At 40.0% G+C, this 17,069-nt stretch overlaps 1 protein-coding gene across 1 annotated transcript in view; it reads right to left on the bottom strand.

The window, feature by feature from the left end:
- The window catches only part of RTF1 (RTF1 homolog, Paf1/RNA polymerase II complex component), a 61,202-nt gene that overhangs the window by 8,805 nt on the left and 35,328 nt on the right, over positions 1-17,069 (bottom strand). The window contains exons 5-8 of the mRNA XM_012766466.2: positions 10,158-10,272; positions 8,923-9,034; positions 2,504-2,639; positions 1,849-2,026 (exon numbers count right to left, since the gene is read on the bottom strand). Coding sequence (XP_012621920.1) covers positions 1,849-2,026; positions 2,504-2,639; positions 8,923-9,034; positions 10,158-10,272 — 541 coding nt within the window. The remainder of the gene's footprint in view (positions 1-1,848; positions 2,027-2,503; positions 2,640-8,922; positions 9,035-10,157; positions 10,273-17,069) is intronic.

Genomic DNA, 17,069 nt, shown 5'->3' with positions numbered 1-17,069 from the left:
AGGCAAGAAAGCGAGACTCTGTCTCAACAACAACAACAAAAAAAACAGACTCATTCAGAGCTTTCCACACCGCTCTTCCTTTGCCTCTATCAGCCCGAATGCAGACAGGCGATGCTGTGCCAAGCGGAGGCCGCAGCACCAGGTTTCCGAGCACCTTTCTAGGCTTAGACTTCAGATGGTCAAGCACAGAGAGCCTTGTGCCCAGGGTAAGCAAGTACCAGGGGAAGAGTCAGTTAGCTTGGTGGGGCCCACTGGAAGTTTTTCCTCCCACTAATTCTACTATAATAGGTGATTGTACTTGGGATTTCTGAGGTTGACTTTTATCAACCAAATATAAAAACCACAGAGGGCAGTTTCTGTTGCCAAGCTTTTCAGGATATGGCATGGCTGCAGGTCCTCATACAAAGACATAAACACTTGAATGTTCATAGCGGCATTAAGATTTTAAACATAAAGATTAAATAAAAATAAAAAAAATAAAAAAAAAATAAAAATAAAAAAAAAAAAGACATAAACAATGCATTAAAACCAGAAAAACTCAAAACAAAACCAATAAAATAATCAAATGTCTATGTTCCTGCTACCCAGACCACAGAAGCAGTGCTAGAACCAAGATAACGATCTCTATTAGGTTGGAGTTGTGTTTTTTGTTTTTTTTCCCTAACCTCAATACAATTATCTGGTTTAGAAGTCACTTGGTATGTAACACGAAAAATTTTCATTCATTTCTTTTTCCTCTTCTCTTCTCCTCTCCTCTCCTCTCCCTCTCCTCTCCTCTTCTCTCTCTCTCTCTCTCACTTTCTCTTTCTTTTTTTGAGACAGAGTCTCACTCTGTTACCTGGGCTAGAGTGAGTGCCGTGGCGTCAGCCTAGCTCACAGCAACCTCAAACTCCTGGGCTCAAGCAAGCTTCTTGCCTCAGATTCCCGAGTAGCTGGGACTACAGGCATGCGGTCCCATGCTTGGCTAATTTTTTAAAATATATTTTAGTTGTGTAGCTAATTTCTTTCTATTTTTTTAGTAGAGTCAGGGTCTCACTCTTGCTCAGGCTGGTCTCGAACTCCTGAGCTCAAACAATCCTCCCGCCTCAGCCTCCCAGAGAGCTAGGATTGAAGGCAGGCATGAGCCACCACGCCCAGCCTGGCCTCATTTATTTTTAAAATGAACAAATCCTCCACATTATGTAACTCCCAACAAATACTTCACAAATGTCTCCTTTCTTTCTTTAATACTGAAAGTGGATAGAGAAAATTATTATATATTTTTTTACTTTTACTTTTTTATTATTTTTTATTTATTTTTTTTGAGACAGAGTCTCGCTTAATTGCCCAGGCTAGAGTGAGTGCCGTGGTGTCAGCCTTGCTCACAGCAACCTCAAAATCCTGGGCTCAAGCAATCCTCCTGCCTCAGCCTCCCCAGTAGCTGGGACTACAGGCATGCGCCACCATGCCCGGCTAATTTTTTCTATATATATCAGATGGCCAATTAATTTCTTTCTATTTATAGTAGAGACGGGGCCTCACTCTTGCTCAGGGTGGTTTTGAACTCCTGACCTCGAGCGATCCGCCCACCTCGGCCTCCCAGAGTGCTAGGATTAGAGACAATTATTCTAAATGCAAACCCACCAGACGCTTCAGACGCTTGGACTCTTAAGTATTCTTCCTGGCATTAGGTCATGAATGATCCCTAGTTACCTCAGATTGTCACTGCTCTACAGGTATCTCATTTGGAGTCTATTTTGCAGTCAAATTGTGGCAAAAGAGTAACAAATTTGTTTAGTAGCTCCTACCCTAAGTACAGAATTATTATATTTAAAACATGGACAATTGTCCAAGCAAAGAAATACCAACCCGGTAAACTGGTTTGCTGTTGTGGTTTCCAATGCCGATCCGTACAAAACATCCTGTGACAGTTTTAGCAAAGAAAGGCATATGACACCAACGTTCTAACTTATGCCGTGATAATCGAACCCGATTCAATTCTTCAGGTAAGGAAACTGGTTGTGATTTTGGAGGAATCTCTTCTTTCCTGTGAAGAAGAAGGGAGGCAATGGAAAAAAATGTTCATCATAGAAACATAACAAAATAGAAAAATAATACCAACTTCTCAAAACTTAACCTCAACCAAAGTACATGTGATTAACCTAAGAGGGGAAATAAATGAAACACTGGGAAAGAGCTGGTATTAGAATCCTGTTCCAATCCAGTGTGAACTATTTTGAATAGGGCTGTCACCCCAGATTAGCAATCAGAGTAAGTCAACAAATGAAAGCTCCAGGCCAATCTGAGAGAGACATGAAGTTGGTTACTACTGGCCGGCCCAGGTGAAATGTCCAAGGGAGCAGGCTAGCAGCCGGAGGCAGAATGAATGAATGGGCAGATGTGCTGGGGAAAGCAAAGTTAACAAAGCAAAGTTAACCAAAGTTATTGGCCCAAACAGGGAGATTTTGGAAACTATACCAAGCTTCTCCATAAAGAACCACCAAAATGTACAAGAACAGCTTACTCTTCTTCTTCATCGGATGACGACGTTCGGGATGAACGGTCTGACTTTTCACTAGACTTGTCATCCTCTTCCTCTTCCTCATCGTCAGAATAGACTTCACTGGTTTTTAATGGCTGTTTTTTGGCGAGGAGCTCAGCTAGAAATAAAGGATAAATGTTTACCTAGGTTTTCTCAACAAGAAACTGAAATATATAACTATATTTAGTTATAAATATATAAGTAAATATATATATAAAAAATATGTAACTTGAAAAAACTAGAAATGGAAGAGAACTCAAATACATAGCTCTATCTTCTCCAGACTGAACTGCGATAACTTGGGCTATACACAGAAATGAGTTAAACCAGAGAGTTAAAATCATTCAGGTGCCAAAAATAGGCTCCAACAGAAAAAAAGGTGAGGGGATGGGGGTGCTGGAAGATTGTTACTAAGTGGACAGAAAGGGTCACCAACACTACTGACAAGTGTCTTTTATTGGACTCAAGACACTTGAAGATGGGCAGGAAAGAGGGGGAAAAACTCATGATGACTATACAGAGTTCTTAAAGAAAATTTTTATTTTGAATTTGCAGTACTATTTTTAATAGCAGAAGAGTGAAAACAACCCAAATGTCCGCAAACAGGGAAGTGGCTGAATCACCTCTGGTACACCCACCCAATGAATTACTATGCAGCTATAAAAAAGGAATGAGACATACTACACCCTGAGTCAGAAAATGTTTTTTAAAAGGCCAGACAAGGCTGGTGGTTCATGCCTGTAATCCTAGCACTCTGAGAGACTGAGGTAGGAGGATTGCTTGAGCTCAGGAGTTTGAGACTAGACTGAGCAAGAGTGAGACCTTATCTCTACTAAAAATAGAAAAATTAGGCCGGGCGCGGTGGCTCACGCTTGTAATCCTAGCACTCTGGGAGGCCGAGGCGGGCGGATTGCTCAAGGTCAGGAGTTCAAAACCAGCCTGAGCGAGACCCCGTCTCTACTATAAAAATATAAAGAAATTAATTGGCCAACTAATACATATATATATAAAAAATCAGCCGGGCATGGTGGCTCGTGCCTGTAGTCCCAGCGACTCGGGAGGCTGAGGCAGAAGGATTGCTTGAGCCCAGGAGTTTGAGGTTGCTGTGAGCTGGGCTGACGCCACGGCACTCACTCTAGCCTAGGCAAGAAAGCGAGACTCTGTCTCAAAAAAAAAAATTAAAAAAAAAAAAAAAAAAAAAAAAAAAAAAAAAAAAAAAAATAGAAAAATTAGTGTCTACTAAAAAATACAAAATATAAAATTAAAATTAGCCATCTGTTGTGGCACTGTGCCTGTAGTATCAGCTACTTGAGAAGCTGAGGCAGGAGGATCACTTGAGATCAAGAGTTTAAGGTTGCAGTGAGGTATGGCTCATGTCAGTGTACTCCAGCCTGGCAAACAGGACAAGAACTTGTCTTAAAACACACCAAACAAACAAACAAAAATAAAATATAAGGGGTGATCTGATCTCTAGGATATACTGTTAAGTGAAAAAGGCAGGGTGGAGAAAAAGTGTGTATAGTATGTAACCATTAATCTAAGACAGGAGGTGAATCCATGAAATTACATTTAAAAAGAAAGGATATAAAAAAATTTTTAAGTGATTGCCTATTATGGGAGGTGGGAAGGTGTGAAATAGAAAGGTATACAAGCTGGCCGGGCCCGGTGGCTCACGCCTGTAATCCTAGCACTCTGGGAGGCCGAGGCAGGCGGATTGCTAGAGGTCAGGAGTTTGAAACCAGCCTGAGCAAGAGTGAGACCCTGTCTCTACTATAAATAGAAAGAAATTAATTGGCCAACTAATATACATAGAAAAAATTAGCCGGGCATGGTGGCGCATGCCTGTAGTCCCAGCTGCTCGGGAGGCTGAGGCAGTAGGATCGATCATTTGAGCCCAGGAGCTTGAGGTTGCTGTGAGCTAGGCTGACACCACGGCATTCACTCTGGCCTGGGACACAAAGTGAGACTCTGTCTCAAAAAAAAAAAAAAAGAAAGGTATAGAAGCTAAACTTCTTTGAATATACCATGTTCAGTAGATTTGACTTTGGAACCACATAATCAGAATCACACATACAATCATATAATCATAAAACAAAATAAAAAGTCATCTCTGAACATCAAAAGCAAAATGCGACAGTATTCATTTGATCACATAACCACACAGAAAGGAACTATATAACAAGTGATTTATAAAATAGTCATTGGAAAGACAGACATGGAAGATAATAGCCCAGAAATAAATCTTTGCATATATGGTCATATGGTGTTTTTTTTTTTTTTTTTTGAGACACAGTCTCGCTTTGTTGCCCAGGCTAGAGTGAGTGCCGTGGCCTCAGCCTCGATCATAGCAACCTCAATCTCCTGGGCTCAAGCAATCCTGCTGCCTCAGCCTCCCGAGTAGCTGGGATTACAGGCATGCGCCACCATGCCCGGCTAATTTTTTCTATATATATTAGTTGGGCAATTAATTTCTTTCTATTTATAGTAGAGACGGGGTCTCGCTCTTGCTCACGCTGGTTTAGAACTCCTGACCTCCAGTGATCCGCCCGCCTGGTCATATGGTTTTTGACAACAAAGCCAAGACCATTCAATGAGCAAATGATAGTCTTCAAAAAATGGTGCTGGGAAATCTGAACATCTGTACACCAAAAAATTGAAGTTGGACTTTCATCTTATACCTACCATATACAAAAATTAACTCAAAATGGATGAAAGACCTAAATGTAAGAGCTAAACTGTAAAACTCTTGGATGAAATCACGGGGAAAAGCTTCATGACACTGGATTTGGCAATAATTTCTTAGACATGATACCAAAAGCATGGGTAACAAAAGAAAAAAAATAAATTGCATTTCCTTAAAATTAAAAACTTTTGTGAATCAAAGGTCACTATCAACAGAGTGAAACGGCAACCAACCCATGGAATGAGAAAATATTTGTAAATAAAAAATCCAGAATATATAAACAACTCCTTCAACTCAACAATAGCAACAAAAACCAAATAACCTGACTAAGAAATGGGCAAAAAATCTGAATGGACATTTTTTCAAAGAAGATGTATAGGTAGCCAATAAATGCATGAAGAAAAGCTAAAAATCACTCATCTATAGGAAAATGCAAATCAAAATCACAATGAGATACTACTTCACCCCCAATAGGATAACTATCACCAAAAAGACAAATAAATATTGGTGAGAATGTGAAGAAATTAGAATCTTCATTTGCTGATGAGGAGAATACAAAACAGTGAAGCTGCTTTGGAGTTTTCCAGCTTCTAAGTTGGAAAACAGCTTGGAAGTTCCTCAAAGGTCAGAGTTAGTTACCGTATGAACCAGCAATTCCACTTTGAGGTATATACCCAAGAGAAATGAAAACATATGTCCACATAAAAACTTTTACACAAATGTTCATAGCAGCATTATTCAAAAAGTAAAAACAACTCAAATGTCTACCAAGCGGTCAATGGATAAACAAAATGCATATACCAGAATATCCATACAATGGAAGATTATTCAGACAGAAAAAGGAAGAAATATTGATACATAGTATAACATGGATGAACCTTGTAAACATTACTCTAAGTGAATGAAGACAGACACAAAATACCACATACTGTATGATGCCATTTATAGAAAATGTCCAGAATAGGTAAATCTATAGAGACATAAAGTAGATTAGCAAAGAAAAATAAAAAAGAAAGAAAATAGATTAGTGGCTGCCTAGGGTTGGGGGATGATAGGTTTGGGGGTTTCTTCGTGGGGTAATGAAATATTCTAAAATTTATTGAGGTTTACTGCACACCTCTGTGAATATATTAAAACCCAATGCCTTGCACACTTTAAATGAGTAAACAGTATCATATGAGTTATATCTAAATGAAGTTGTTATAAAAAATAAAACAAAAAATTCTGACATTCTGAATTTGAGATGGAATTATCAGTATGAAGTTCATGATAGATTTTATCCTTAAAAAAAAATTCCAGCTGGATGCAGTGGCTCACGCTTGTAATCCTAGCACTCTAGGAGGCAGAGGCGGTGGATCGCTCAAAGTCAGCAGTTTGAAACCACCCTGAGCAAGAGTGAGACCCCGTCTCTACTATAAATAGAAAGAAAGTAATTGGCCAACTAAAAATACATAGAAAAAATCAGCCGGGCATGGTGGCACATGCCTGTAGTCCCAGATACTCGGGAGGCCGAGGCAGAAGGATCGCTTGAGCCCAGGAGTTTGAGGTTGCTGTGAGCGAGGCTGATGCCACAGCACTCTAGCCTGGGCAACAGTGAGACTCTGTCTCAAACAAACAAACAAACAAACAAACAAACAAACAAACAAACAATTCCTAGCTCTGTACACTGAAAAGGCTTAGAAATAATAGACAATTCAGTAGCACGAGTGCTCCTTTTGTCTAGACTGTAGTTTCTAAATACAATTTCTCATGAAAAAGGAACGAGGGCTCATAGAGAAATGGTTAATTCCAAATCCAAAAAGCAAGGAAGTTATTAAAGATTACTGGGGTGTTGTGACAAAAGGACTCAGCTACAACAAGCTGACACTTTGAGTATCAATAAGAAAAACTGTGATGGATTAAGACACAAAAAGTATGTTAAAATCCATGAGTTCACAATTATATTCAAAATAAGTAAATCTCACTGGTCATCTTTGGAAGTTGCTAAGGAACTACTTCATTCTTTTGAAAACTGGTAAATAAAAAGAAAATAAATCAAGCATTTATCCTGCCTTTCCTATTCAAAATGTACGTGGGAGTAAACATCTGATAAGAAGTTTCTCTTTATAGAAGTAAACTAGACAATAAATGAAGAAAGGATGATAGATTAGAATATTACCACTTTGCAACTCCCAATGAATTAAGTGATCTAGGTAATGATCACCAATAGCTACTAGGATAGAACACATTACTATTTTCAATTCTTCATCCTTCTCTATACCATGCCCTTTCCCATGTGACTTGGTAGCTCCTCCTGGCCCCATAGTGACCATGTGGCAATTCCAAGCCTAGGCCTTAAGAGGCATTGTGTGTTTTTTGCTTGTCCCTTTTATACTTTTGGCATCACCATGATAACAATATGCTTGAGGTTTACTGGTCCAAGGAGGAAGATAGACAGTTAGAATAGAACTGGCCCCAACCTGCAGCCTGGAGACAATCCCAGTTGAACTCCTACCATTAGGCAGCTGAACTACAGGTACATAAGCAGGAATTGGGGGGAGTTTGTTACTTCACATTACGGTGGTTAAAGCTAACCCATAGAGCTGGTAACATCCCCAAATGAAAGACAATCAATCAGTATTATGTATCTCCCGATGGAAATACACATTAAAACTCAGCCTTCCCTCTGAAACAAAAACAACAACAAAAACAGAACCCAAAATCTGACCAATTCTTTAGCTCTGACTACCAATTGACAGGAAATTCAAGGGACTAGAGAAACACATTCAACACTACCAATGAAATGCAGTAGGCATCTATGAGAAACTGCAAGACAAATGACCCAGTTTCTTCAGCGAATAAACTATAAGGTGGGGGAAAAAAGAGAAGTGGAAGAAAACCTATAGTTAAAGTGACTTAAGGGACATATTAAAACATCACAATGTGTGGACTTAAGATCCTGATTCAGGCCGGGCGCTGTGGCTCACGCCTGTAATCCTAGCTCTTGGGAGGCCGAGGCGGGCGGATTGCTCAAGGTCAGGAGTTCAAAACCAGCCTGAGCAAGAGCGAGACCCCGTCTCTACTATAAATAGAAAGAAATTAATTGGCCAACTGATATATATATAAAAAATTAGCTGGGCATGGTGGCGCATGCCTGTAGTCCCAGCTACTCGGGAGGCTGAGGCAGAAGGATCACTCAAGCCCAGGAGTTTGAGGTTGCTGTGAGCTAGGCTGACGCCACGGCACTCACTCTAGCCTGGACAACAAAGTGAGACTCTGTCTCAAAAAAAAAAAAAAAAAAAAAAAAAAAAAAAAAGATCCTGATTCAAACTATCAAATTATTATTTTTTAAATCACAAAATAGAAATCTGAACACTAAATATTTGATATTAAGGGATTGTTACTATTTTTTAGGTGAAATAATGGTATTATAGTTAATTTAAAACAAGAATCCTTATCTTTTAGAGACACATATTGAAATACTTATGATTATAATATAATGATCCTAGTATTTACTTCAAAATAATCTGATGGAAGAGGGAGTATAGATTCAACAAGACTGGCCATGAGCTTACTGCTGAGGCTGGATGATGGGTTCAGGAAGTTTATCGTGCTATTCTCAGCATATGTTTAGAATTTTATATAATAAAGAGCTAAAAAGAGGGAAAAATGAAAATAGGCACCAGGAAAAATCATATAATCAAAGACACAAAGTAGTTGTTACATTTTTCCCACTTACCTGTTCTATTCTTCCGCTTTTCTCGCTCTGCTTTCAGCTCCTCCATGGCTTGGGATTTCTTATCTAGTTTCTCATCCCGTTTGGAACGCCGTTCCTTGTTGTGGGATGTGACCTGGGAAAGACAGGGTATGTAGGATGGCCCTTTTAACCAACAGCTGATAAGATTCAATCCTCCAAATTGAATTTTCTTTCTTTCTTTCTTTTTTAGAGAAGGGGTCTTGTTTTGTTGCCCAGGCTGGAGTACAGTGGCACCATCACAGCCCACTGCAGTCTCGAACTCCTAGGCTCAAGCAATCCTCGAGCCTCAGCCTCCTGAGTAGCTATGACCACAGGTGTACACTATTACGCCTGGCTAATTTTTCTTTATTTTTTTTTAGAAATAGGGTCTCACTTTGTTGCCCAGGCTGGTCACAAACTCCTGGCCTCAAGTGATCCTCCCACCTTAGCCTCCCAAAGTATTGAGATTATAGACATGAGCCACTGTGCTCAGCCCCAAAGTGTATCTACATTGTCTGCAGAAACTTAGAACTTGTAGTGTAAGGGGAGAGAGCATCCTCTTGTGGTCAGAAAGGACAGAGCAGTAAAAGTAAGCTCCTGTCTTACATGCCTCATAATAAAAGCAAGTTTAGGAAGTATCTGAATAAACTCTCTCGGGGAAGAACACCCTAGATCACAGCTAATATTTACTGATATTGTCAACAAAGTCTTTGATGATGAATGCAGAGATGATTTTCCCAGCTACATTTATACCACGGCTAGGATAACATACACCTGAGTAAACTTCAGAACAAATCAGGCTACCCGGGAGAGACAGGATGTCTACCAATTCTTCCTTAAGGGATGCTCACACACATCCTCCTGCTTTTTAAGTGTGACTTGAGTGTGAAAGCCAGGCGTGGTGGCATGCACCTGTAGTTTCACCTACTTGGGAAGCTGAGGCAGTGGATCATGTGAAGCCAGAAGTTTGAGGCTGCAGTGTGCTGTGATCACACCTTTGCATAGCCACTGCACGCTACCAGGGTCAACACAGCAAGACTAGGAGTTAAACAGTGCAGCTAATGGTGAAACAATATGCCCAGAGATTAATGAAACTTACAAGGTACAGTTGACATGTAATAGTCCTTCACTAACTAACTTCAGCTGATTAATATAAACTCATCTTTTACATAAACACACACACTCTTAATCAAAAGAGGTTCACTCTTTGGACAAATGAGGACCACTGAATCTCCTACCTGAGATTCTTGAATCTGTGTCAGCTTTTTCTTTTCCTGCTCCTCTTCTTGCTTTTTCTTTTTTTCTTTCTTTTCTTTCTTTTTGGCTGTTTTTAGTTTTTTCTTGATTTCAAATCTGGTTAAAAGATATTTGTTTGATTTTTAAGTAGCAATGAAGCATATGTAAAGACTGATTTCTATTAGATAGGAGAAAGTAAGTAAGTAGAAGAAAGGAGTTAATAAACATTTTGCCTTCTCTCAAGAAAGTCCGATGTACTTATTAGTATATTAAAAATACTGAATTACAACAAAAGTACTTGAAAGCGTTAAGCTGAAATATACTTAAAATGAGAGAAAATATTTAGGCTATTGCTGTACTTCATCATTAGCCTTTTGGTAACACTGCTCTCCCTCAATCTTCACATAATAAAACAGTTTATTCCTGGATCAATTTAGGTAGCAAAACTGAACTCTAAGGGTGTTCTATTAGAGAACTAATGTCACATTTTTAAGGTGCTCAGGAATAAGGCTGTATTTTAAAATCACCACTTTCCATCCTTCTTCATTAGGAGAAATGTTCCTCACTCCACCAGAAATGTCAATAAATATGCAACTCTCTTGATTCCAATCTGGGCTCTTTCCTCATAACAAAAATCAAGATTTTATGAAACAAAAATATTTTTTTGTGAATTTAAAAGACTATAATGAATAAAGGACTACAATAAACATTAAATTCTTATTACCAATCTAAACCTTAATAAGCCAATTTTTATTGATTTTTTTTTTTTTTAGACAGAGTCTTACTCTGTTGCCTGGGCTAGAGTGCCATGGCAACAGCCTAGCTTACAGCAACCTCAAATTCCTGGGCTCAAGTGATCCTTCTGCCTCAGCCTCCCGAGTAGCTGGGACCACAGGCATGTGCCACTATGCCCAGCTAATTTATATATATATATATATTTTTTTTCCAGCTGTCCAGCTAATTTCTTTCTATTTTTTTTAGTAGAGACAGAGTCATGCTCTTGCTCAGGCCGGTCTTGAACTCCTGACCTCGAGCAATCCTCTCACCTTGGCCTCCCAGAGTGCTAGGATTACAGGCATGAGCCACCACGCCTGGCCAACTGCCATTTTTTAGCTTAGTTCCTAAATACCGTGTTTCCCCGAAAATAAGACAGGGTCTTATATTTATTTTTTCTCAAGAAGACACCTTAGGGCTTATTTTCAGGGGATGTGTTATTTTTTTTAAGTACGGTACAACAATCTACATTTATTCAAATATAGTTAAGTTGTCTTCTTCTGGAGCATCATCATTACTCTCCAAACTCTGAATTCAATCTTGAATTTCTTACGACTCTATTTCCTTTAGAACCATTGGCCCCAATCTCTCATGTCAAGCAATAGCGCTTTCATGGGGCAGATGAGAAGGGCTGCTCACCTTCTTAACTGCTCCACGACAAAATGCATGGGTTGTGCAGATATGCTGCGTAGCCACGCCCATCACTAGGTCTTATTTTTTGGGTAGGGCTTATATTGGGCAAATGTTTAGAAATTCTGCTAGGGTTTATTTTATGGGTAGGTCTTATTTTCAGGGAAACACCGTAAAACTAATTTTTTTATGCTCTTTTAACTCATTATTAAAAATGTTCATGTATATTTGTAATGTGAGATGGGGAAATGCTGTTATGAATTTACTTCTTTTAGAAAGAGTTAATGAGTCAAGAAAGAAATCACAAGAGAAATTAGAAAATATATATATATTTTTGAGACAGAGTCTCACTCTGTTGCCTGGGCTAGAGTGCCTGCCACGGCCTCAGCCTAGCTCACAGCAACCTCAATCTCCTGGGCTCAAGCAATGTTTTGCCTCAGCCTCCCAAGCAGCTGGGACTACAGGCATGTGCCACCATGCCTGGCTAATTTTTTCCATATATTTTTAGTTGGCCAATTAATTTCTTTCTATTTGTAGTAGAGACGGGGTCTCGCTCTTGCTCAGGCTGCTTTCGAACTCCTGACCTGGAGCGATCCGCCCGCCTCAGCCTCCCAGAGTGTTAGGATTACAGGCGTGAGCCACCACGTCCAGCTAGAAATTAGAAAATAATTTGAGGCCAGGAGCTGTGGCTCACGCCTGTAATCCTAGCACTCTGGGAGGCTGAGGCGGGCGGATCGCTCGAGGTCAGGAGTTCGAAAGCAGCCTGAGCGAGATCCCGTCTTTACTAAAAATAGAAATTAACTGACCAACTAAAAATATATATACACAAAATTAGTCGGGTATGGTGGCGCATACCTGTAGTCCCCTGCTACTCGGGAGGCTGAGGCAGTAGGATCGTTTGAGCCCAGGAGTTTGAGGTTGCTGTGAGCTAGGCTGATGCCACAGCACTCACTCTAGCCTGGGCAATAAAGAGAGACTGTGTCTCAAAAAAAAAAAAAAAGCAGTGTGTGGTAGTGTAGGCCTAGTCCCAGCTGCTCGGGAGGCTGAAGTGGGAGTATTGCTTGAGGCCAGATGTTCAACACTAGCCTGGGCAACATAGTGAGACCCTGTTTCTCAAAAAATGAAAAAAATTAGCTAAATGTGGTAGCACACACCTCTAGTTCCAGCTACTCATGAGGTTGAGGTGGGAGGAGTTTGGGGCTGAAGTAAGCTATGATTATGCCACTGCACTCCATCCTGGACAACAGAGCAACCCCTTTTTTTCCTTTTTTGAGACAGAGTCTCACTCTGTCACCCTAGGCAGAGTACAGTGGTATCATCATAGCTCACTGCAACCTCAAACTACAGGGCTCAAGTAATCCTCTTGCCTCAGCCTCCTGAGTAGCTCAGACTACAGGCACACGCCACCATGCCTGGCTAATTTTTCTATTTTTAGTAGAAATGGGGTCTTGTTCTTGCTTAGGCTAGTCTTGAACTCCTGAACTCAAGCAATGCTTCCCCCTCGGTCTCCTAGAGTGCTAGTATTACCAGCGGGAGCTACCATGCCCAGCCCAAAGCAAGCCCTTATGTCTTTTAAAAAAAAAAAAAAAAAAAAAAAAAAAAAAGACAGTGAAAAAGAAGAACAATCTAAATGTTGAAGTAAGCAGAAGAATAAAGATTAAAGTTGAAATTGATGAAAGAGACTAGAAAAACAATATAATCAATGAAACCAGAAGTTAGTTCTAGAAAAGATCAACGATATCAACAAACCTTTAGCTATACTGATGAAGAAAAAAAAGAGAACACTCAAATTACTAAAATCAGATATGAAAGAGAGACCATCACTATCAACCTTATAGAAATAAAAGAGATCATAAGGGAATACTATGAACAACTGTATGGGTGGCAAAAAATTAGGTAATTTAGATGAAATGGAAAAATTCCTAGAAAGCTTCAACCACCAAAATTTACTCAAGAAGATAAAGAAAACCTGATTAGACCTCTAACAAATAAAGAGACTGAATAATGAATAATTTTAAAACTTCTAACAAAGAAAAAGCTCAGGCACAGATGGCTTCACTGGAGAATTCTACCAAAAATTTAGAGAATGTTTGTATTTAAAGAATACCAATTCTTTACAAACTCTTCCAAAAAACAGAAGAGGAGGAAACACTTCTCAACTCATTCTAGGAGGCTAGTATTACCCTGATACCAAAACAAGACAAGGACGTCACAAGAACAAAAAAATATAGACCAGTATCTTTTATGAATACAGACATAAAAATCTTCAACAAAACAGTACCAAATTGAATCCAGTAACCTAAACACTACAACCAAGTAAGAATTATCCCAGAAATGCAAACATTATAAAACATTGTTGAAGGAAATAAAAGAAGATCTAAAAAATGAAAACATATCCATATTTATGGATTGGAAGAAAATATTAAGATGGTAATACTCCCAAATTTGATCTATAGATTCAACACAATTTCTATCAAAATCCTGCTTTTTTTTTTTTTTTTTTTGAGACAAGGTCTTGCTCTGTTACCCAGGCTAGGGCTAGAGTGCAGTGGCATGATCACGGCTTATCACAGCCTTGAACTCCTGAGCTCAAGAGATCTTCCCTCCTGCCTCAGCCCCCCAAGTAGCTGGGACTACAGGTGCACACCACTATGCCCAGCTAATTATTTTATTTTTTATAGAAATGTAGTATCACTCACTATATTGCCCAGACCAGTCTCAAACTCCTGGGCTCAAATGATCCTCCTGCCTTGGCCACTCAAAGTGCTGGGATTATAGACATGAGCCATTGTGCCCAGCATTTTTTTTTTTTTTTTTTTGGTAGAAATTGACAAGCTGATCCTGAAATTCACACAAGAATGCAAACAATTTTGAAACAGAACAAAGCTGGAGGGCTCATACTTTCCGATTTAAAAACTGACTAGGCCCGGCCTCATGCCTGTAATCCTAGCACTCTGGGAGGCCGAGGCGGGAGGATTGCTCCAGGTCTGGAGTTCGAAAGCAGCCTGAGCAAGAGCGAGACCCCGTCTCTACTATAAATGGAAAGAAATTAATTGGCCAACTAAAAATATATACAAAAATTAGCCGGGCATGGTGGCGCATGCCTGCAGTCCCAGCTACTCGGGAGGCTGAGGCAGCAGGATCGCTTGAGCCCAGGAGTTTGAGGTTGCTGTGAGCTAGGCTGACGCCACGGCACTCACTCTAGCCTGAGCAACAAAGTGAGACTCTGTCTCAAAAAAAAAAAAAAAAACAAAAAACTGACTACATGGCTACAGTAATTAAAATAGAACATGCCTGTAATCCTATCAGTCTGGGAGGCCAGCGGTGGAGTATTGCTTGAGGCCAAGAGTTCAAGACTAACCTGAGCAAGAGCAAGACTTTGTCTCGACAAAAAATAGAAAAATTTGCCAGGCATGGTGGCATGCACCTGTAGTCCCACCTACTAGGGAGGCTGTGGCAGGGGGATAGATTGAGGCTAGGAGTTTGAGGCTGTAGTGAGCTATGGATGACATCATTGCACTCTAGCCTAGAAGACAGAGCAAGGCCCTGTCTCCAAAAAACAAAACAAAACAAAACAAAAAACCCGAATAGAAATTGTATAAGGATAGATACATGTATCAATGGAATGGAACCAACCATGCACAAATAAACCCATATATCTATGGCCAATTTATTATTATTATTATTATTTTTTTTTTTTTTTTGAGACAGAGTCTCGCTTTCTTGCCTAGGTTAGAGTGAGTGCCATGGCGTCAGCCTAGCTCACAGCAACCTCAGACTCCTGGGCTTAAGCAATCCTACTGCCTCAGCCTCCCGAGTTGCTGGGACTACAGGCACGAGCCACCATGCCCGGCTAATTTATATATATATTAGTTGGCCAATTAATTTCTTTCTATTTTTTATAGTAGAGACGGGGTCTCGCTCAGGCTGGTTTTGAACTCCTGACCTTGAGCAATCCGCCCGCCTCGGCCTCCCAGAGTGCTAGGATTACAAGCGTGAGCCACCGCGCCCGGCCCCAATTTATTTTTGATAAGGATGCCAAGACCATTCAATGGGGAAAGAATAGCTCCTTTTCAACATGTAGTGCTGGGACAAGTCAATATGCAAAAGAATGATGTTGGAACCCTAGCTCACACCATGTATAAAAATTATCTCCAAATGGATCAACAACCTAAACTTAAGAGCTAAAACTATTACAAAAATTTTGCATTAAATATAACACTACTCAAAGAGTGAAAACACAGTCTACAGAATGGGAGAAAATGTTTGCAAATCATATACCTAATAAGAGTTTCATGTCCAAAATATACAAAGAATTCTTGGCTAGGCACAGTGGCTCACGCCTATAATCCCAGCACTTTGAACAGCCAAGGTGGGAGGATTGCTTGAGGCCAGGAGTTCGAAACCAGCCTGGGCAACATGGTAAGACCTCGTCTACAGAAAATTTAAAAATTAGCTGGGCATAGTGGTGTGCCCCTGTAGTCCCAGCTACTCAGGAGGCTAAGGCAAGAGGATTATTTGAGCCCTGGAGTTTGAGGTTACAGTGAGCTATGATCACACCACTGCATTCCAACCTGAGCGACAGTGAGATCCCATCTCTACAAATAATAATAATAATAATTTTATAAAAATAAAAACAGGCCTGGCATGGTGGCTCAAGCTTTGTAATCCTAGCACTTTGGGAGGCCAAGCCAGGAGGATTGCTTGAGGCCAGGAGTTTGAAACCAGCCTGAGCAAGAAGGAGACTTCTCATCTCGACAAAAGTAGAAAAATTAGCTGGATGTGGTGGTGTATGCCTGTAGTCCCAGCTACTTTGGAGGCTGAGTGAGCTGTAATGAGGTCACTGTACTCCAACCTGGGTGCCAGAGTGAGACCCTGTCATTCACTTATTCATTAATAAATAAATGAATAAATTAAAATAAAAACCAAGTTCAAGACAAGACATTCATTCCTTATTCTTGAGCTACTTTGTGATTTTATCACAGGGCTCCAATTGGCTTTATATGACAACCTCTTGCAATGCTTTCCACAGTTCAGAAATACAAATTTTAGAAGTTACTCCTAACCATCTGGCAGCTCCAGCACAGTTTCTTAAGTGCTGTTTGTTCTAATACAGGTAACCTTGGAAGCACTCATACTCAAAACAAATGTCTCTTGCCTGCTGCTGACTGAAAGCCAAACATTCTTGTCTAGGATAACTCATCACACTTAATGTCTCCAAAAGGGACAAACAAGCTCCCAGATGAAATGGTACTAACTGCTGCCAAAGAAAATGCTTCTATTTTTCTGTCATGGTATTAGGTAGGTAGTGAAGGAACCTAGTTCTGAGGACTATTTCATTTCCCGAGACAAAAGCCAAGTTTATTTTTACCTTGAAAATCTGTTTGGAGATAAGGAAAAACTTTTGCCATTTAAAATAAGGCACAAGTTCAGAACTGAAGCAGCTTCTGAATATCAAAAAGCAATTTAAGGCCGGGTGAGGTGGCTCACGCCTGTAATCCTAGCACTCT

Source organism: Microcebus murinus, chromosome 6, assembly GCF_040939455.1.
Source record: "Microcebus murinus isolate Inina chromosome 6, M.murinus_Inina_mat1.0, whole genome shotgun sequence".
Classification (NCBI taxonomy): domain Eukaryota; kingdom Metazoa; phylum Chordata; class Mammalia; order Primates; family Cheirogaleidae; genus Microcebus; species Microcebus murinus.
This window is presented reverse-complemented; position numbering and strand designations above follow the sequence as displayed.